This window comes from Thamnophis elegans, chromosome 3 (assembly GCF_009769535.1).
Source record: "Thamnophis elegans isolate rThaEle1 chromosome 3, rThaEle1.pri, whole genome shotgun sequence".
Lineage (NCBI taxonomy): Eukaryota > Metazoa > Chordata > Lepidosauria > Squamata > Colubridae > Thamnophis > Thamnophis elegans.
Genome location: NC_045543.1, coordinates 27421874 through 27427571, shown reverse-complemented (window position 1 = coordinate 27427571; position 5698 = coordinate 27421874). Strand labels below are relative to the sequence as shown.

Below are 5698 nucleotides of genomic sequence, written 5' to 3'. Positions count from 1 at the left end.
TTATTTTGGGGGAGGACTTATTTTAGCACATGCGCTCAAAAGCCTAATTGGGCTTATTATCCCGGGAGGTCTTATTTTCGGGGAAACAGGGTATGTCAAATGATGGGCTATCCCATAGTGTTGCTAAGCTAATAGAGCTTTTAAATGATCTCAAGCCTGCTTTCTTCACTGTTGGCTAAACTCAAGCTGCCATTTTTTCAGAGTTGTCAAACTATACTGTAGGAAAGTCCTTGCGTACCAATCAAAATCAGTGTGTGGCTTCTAATACTGGTTTACAAGCATTAGTTTGCGGGAAAGACCAGGTGGTAATTATACTATACACAGTAAGGAGAGAATATCTTTCTCTGCTTGTCTAAATAGCCCTAGTAATAATTTGGTTTCACCAACATGAGCCCAGTATTTACATTTCAAAGAGCTATGCCTGGAAGCATTAACTATGATCTGCCTTTCATTTCACACATCTGCCAAAAAGCAATCAGTGAAAGCAGTGAGAGAAAGGGTCCTAGGAATCATCTGCTTTTTAAATTATCCAGTAATCTCTAGGTAGCCAGCTGTCTCTCTCGTAATAGTTGAAGCCCGTTCTGGTTGCTTTTTGGTTACCAGCAACTTGAACAATGCTGCCCTGTATTTCTTTGAGACAAGATTGTAAAGGATTGGGTTGATAGCAGCACTCAAGTAGAAAAGCTGCAACGCAAAAACATTAAAATACTGAGTGAAGAGCATCATCTTGAAATTCTTTGCGTTGATATACATGATCCGGCCAACATGGAAGGGCAACCAGCAAATGAGGAATGCCAGAACCAGGATAACTGCAAGTGGGTAGAAAAGAAGGAAATAAGATGACTTGGTGCAGTTAAGCCTAAGGCATGATTAGGAGCTTTTGGAGTGGATTGATACTCACACTTACTTTGAAATATAGATAAGGTAAGTCAGAAAACAATAGCTTTTCATCTGAATAAAAATTATTTGAGGCATTCAACAATAAGTGCCTTGATAAAATTAATATACCATTGACTCTTTATTGTTCAGTCTGGCTAATATAAAGAAAATATGTGAATTTGGGTAATGGATGGGGGAGAAGAGGCTTCAACTGAACCCTGGCAAGGTATTTTGGGGTCCTTGATTCCATAGATTTTTCATCTTTAGCTCTGTGTGGGAATATAGTCAAAGATGGTGTGTGATTTGAAGGTCCTCCTGGATTCAAGAGGGCTTGTGCAGAGGCTCATGTTGTGCCCATTATTGGACCAAGAGGTCTTGCTTCAGGTGACTCATGCTTTAGTCACCTCCCAGTTGGATCACTGTAATGAACTGTACATAGGGGTCCCCTTGAAGAACATTTAGAAAATGCATGTGCCAGAGGCAGATTTTGTCATTTCTCAATACACCCACATGATGAGAATATATGAGCATATCATTACACCCACAGGGAGAATAATATCTGGAACCCAAAAATCCACACCACTCTCATGGCTCCATGTTCTTTCTAACTCTTTCTAAGTTGATCTCAGGTAACAACAGCAGACAGTCCAAGAGTGGAATAAGATAAACATGCCATTGACTGCTAGAGATCTTCCAATACATAAAATGTGAATGTGACTTTGGGGAGAGGTTTCAAACTTTTGCTTTTTACTGGGCGTAATTCCAGTGTTTGGTCAGAGCCGGAATTACACCAAGACTTTGCCAATTTGATATGTTCCGAATAAAAAGACTGATGGAATATGGTTGCTTTGGATTATTCAATCGAGGAACATATTACTTGGAAGCTTGACATTTAGATTTTCTACCTTTCGCCAGGCTAAGTATAAGAAACCAATTGAGGATAATATACCACAGTTTTATAATCTAGAGAAGGCACCTGGGATGATTTCATCGTAGCCATACCAGAAGCAGTTAGATGGTTCGCTTCCTTAGATATCAGATTATAACATCTATCCCATTATAATTTTGTGGGTCCATATTATGGTGATTTTATTATGGGTTTATCTTAATTTAATATTTTATCTTCTATGTTTACACTGTTATGCTGTAAGCTGTACTGCCTTCCATTAGGGTTCCTGGTGTGATTCAAGATGCTAGTTATTTTCTATATAACTTTCTATAGCATAGGACTAGACTACTTATGGGAACATCTTTCTCCCATGGTTTCTGCTCAGCCACCAGATCTAGCATTGAGAGCATGTTCTGGGTCCCTTCTATCAAACAATGTTATCTTTTGCACCTCAAAGTTGTGGCCTCTCAGTGGCAATGTCTGTCCTGTGGAAAAGCATCTCCCTGAAAATTTGGATAACCCCAACCCTATTAGCTTTTCAATGCCAGGGCGTTGAAAACCTGGCTGTTTCCCCAAGTATTTAAGTCAGAAGTTTAGATCAGTTCTGTTCTTGTCACTGTCCTTTTTCTGCATGATTGGGGTTATTGTTTATCTTAGGGTGCTGGGGATTATAGTGTGTGTGGGGGGGGAGGGGGGAGATTAATCCCTCCATGCTGCCAGAGTCACTTGGGTGAGATGGAGAGTCATGTAAATCAAATGAATAAATAAAAAAAAATAAGCAAACAAGCTAAAGGACTTAAAGTTGCTGGCTACTTTGTAATGACTTCTGGCTATATAAACAATTGGACATAAATCACATTTCCAGATAGGGCTACAGAGAGGTAGGAGGAAAATCTATTAGATGGAAATATAACCATGAAGCACACTCCCAGAGACTAACTGGGAGATTGAATCCAGAACTGTCTGGAGAAGAATGGTACTGAAGAACAATGAGAATGGTTTTGGTCCCAGGCTGTAGATCAAGATGCAGTTTATGAGACTAAAAGTATCACCTGCATGTTTGCTTGGTCCCCATGCTCAACTTCAATATATGTAAATAATGACAAATGTATGAGTTCTCTCTCATTCAAAAGAATTGGCTCTGGGACCTCCTGTACTTTGAAAATATTCCCATGAGCCCTAAGCTTTCTGTGTTCTGAGATTCTGAGGAAGTGTTACATCCCCACAGAAGTCTGCATTTGAGGGAACGAGCAACAAAATTTTCTTCAGAGTAGGAGTTCATCCTTATTTTTTTTAAAAAAAAATTCTGGGGCTGGAGTGCTATACAGCTCCCTGGGCTATGCAAACCTGATTACTTGTTTACACTCATTAGACGCAAGAAGGGTTAGCTAGACATTCTGTAGGATAACCCTGGATAATACTTGGAACTAGATCGTCCTCACTCACTACTTTTGGACTCCACTGAGCATCTCCATAGTTGCTTATTATACACCAGGTTTTTTGGGTCTCCATCAGTTCTGGAGCTCTGATAAGTGGTATAGTAGATTGGGAGGGTTTTAGATTGTCAACCTCTGCTACAAAATCCATAACAATGGAAATCTGCTATGAATCCAAAGGTTTCCTAATTCTGAATAATGGGACTGGAGGAATTTCTTTGATAAGGTAAGGGATGGACAGGACATTGGAGCGCTAAGATAATGTTTCTTCCCCCGTTTTAAGATACCCTCCATGTACTTACCCAACATGCGCACTGTTTGCTGATGGTTCCGGTATGAAGCCACACCAAGATGTGTTTTGCCAACAGACAAAAGTTCTCTAGCAATCAAGCTGTGGAGAATGTAGAGACAGAAGAAGGGGAGAATGAAGTAGCTGGTGGTGACCCAGAGCATTGTCTCCAACAGCCCTGACTGTTGGGCGTACAAAGTAGGGCCACATTGACGGCTGAAATCATCATCACTGGAAAGGTTGCCAGCCTGTCGGACTCCCATAAGGAATAGGTAAGGTGCAGCAGAGAGCAGTGCCACAGCCCAGAGCACTACCAGCAGGGCTTTTACCCGCTGTTGGGTCACCAGGACCTTAGCCCGCAGCGGGAAGCAAATGGCCAGATAGCGCTCAGCTGTCAGGGCTGTCAGATGCAGGATGGAACAGTAGGCACATGCTTCACTTGACCAGTGCCACACACGGCACAGCACAGTGCCCAGCACCCATGGCTGGAAGCGCCACAAACGGTACAGATCCATGGGTAGACCCAGGAGGAGCATCAACAGGTCAGAGACAGCCAAACTGCCCAGATATAAACTGGTAGTGTTGTGTAGCTCTTGAGAGCAGCTTGTTACAATCACAGTCAAGACATTGCCAATTACACCCAGCACCAGCAAGACCAAGCAAATAGCTGTCACTGGGATGACAATGCATGTGTGCAGCAATGGGCAGAGGTACTTGTTGCAGGGTGGAAGGTGGTCCCAGTTTTCAATGTCAGGTTCTTGACACACAACTAGAGTGCTGCTGTTGGTCAAACCCATGTTGCAGGCAGTACTGCAACTGGTCTCCACGCTGCTATTACAGAACATTTGGAGTACCTCTTGACGGAAGATGTGAATTCCCTTCTAAGGCATCAGAAAAAAGTTCCTGCTTTCCTTGGTCTTGCTTGATCTGATGTGTCCTCCTGCAGCTTTTTCTGTTCTGTCCTTTCCTTCTTTCCTCACCTGGTCTCACTTTGTACTGCAGCTCTCAGCAAAATCCCTTGGAGTTGCTGCCCCTTTGCCTGTGCAGTAAAATGAAGTGCCAATGTTCCAATCCCAGTCTGACAGATATCCATGGTTACTAAAAGATAACTCCTCCCAAATAGACAACAAATAAGAAATCGATGGTTTTTATTTGCTCCAAATCAACTCTCATTCTTTCATATCAGAACAGAAGCAGCTGTTGAGAAGCAAATAAAGATCCCCCTCCTCAACCCAAAGTACAAAATAGCTGCTGAGATGTGAAAGAGAAAAGATCCCCCAAAATAGGAGTACCTAAAGGAGAGATTCTTGGATCCCCGAAAGAGATCAGATTTAATACAGAGTATGCTTTTCATTTCATCACAGACGTGACATCTTATTCTCAACTGACTGATATGTCTATCAAAATTCTCATTCATCCGGGTCATAGTTATCCCAAAGGTGGTTTCTTTTAAAAAGGTCACTGGACTTTCTTTGTTTTTGCTTGAAGACGTTTTGCAGAACTGAAGAAGTTTCTTGGATGAGAAGCGAAACAACTTCAAGCAAAAGCAAGAAAAGTCCAGTGGCCTTTTGAAAGAAGCACCTTTGGGGCAATTGACTGATATATGTACCTGCTCATGGGAAATGGGGAGGAACTGTAAACAGCTTAGCTTGTGTGTAAAAAGCACAATGTGTGTGACTAGAAAATTACAGTGTATGAAAGATGAACACTAATTTCTAGGAGCAGATGTTCCACTTTTGCTATGTACTTTTGCACTTTATAGTGTGAGAAGATATCTACGGTATATCTTGAGATGAACTACAGTGATAACATTTCTTAATAAGCTTGGATTCAAACATTTCACACTTTTTGTTGAAGAACAGCCATTAATCAGATAATTTTATTTTCAGGGCGATTCAATGTTCTCCTGCTGATTCCTAAACATTGATGTTACCACTAAGTGATGGTACATACAGTATGTCCAATTTACTTTGGGGTATAGTGATTGGCTAGGATCATACATATATCATGTTAATTTATTATGTGGTGGTTGTGGTTGCTTTTACTGGAAGTAAATCATAAATCCAAACATTGTCAACTATGGTTGAGAGTGAGATATGCAGTCACTTATTAGACAACACAAGAGTATAGTTATACTAGATCTAGTGCTACTCCATCACTGACTTTCAGTGGGGTTGAACATTCAGCACTTGGGCACAATAAGAG

The 5698-nt window shown here is 41.3% G+C and overlaps 1 protein-coding gene across 1 annotated transcript; it reads right to left on the bottom strand.

Annotated features, from left to right (window-relative positions):
* Positions 1-525: 525 nt before the first annotated feature.
* Positions 526-4290, bottom strand: MLNR (motilin receptor). The gene is made up of 2 exons (XM_032213023.1): positions 3507-4290; positions 526-809 (listed from the first exon to the last, which is right to left on the bottom strand). Exons 1-2 carry the CDS (start codon positions 4288-4290, stop codon positions 526-528), a joined length of 1068 nt encoding a protein of 355 aa, XP_032068914.1.
* Positions 4291-5698: the final 1408 nt, after the last annotated feature.

Bases quoted from the DNA above. Each gene is read 5' to 3' on its own strand.
- MLNR (XM_032213023.1), bottom strand. From the start codon at position 4,290: ATGGGTTTGACCAACAGCAGCACTCTAGTTGTGTGTCAAGAACCTGAC. The intron at 810-3,506 runs GTAAGTACATGG...ACCCACTTGCAG, and splicing joins GCAAACAGTGCGCATGTTGG to TTATCCTGGTTCTGGCATTC.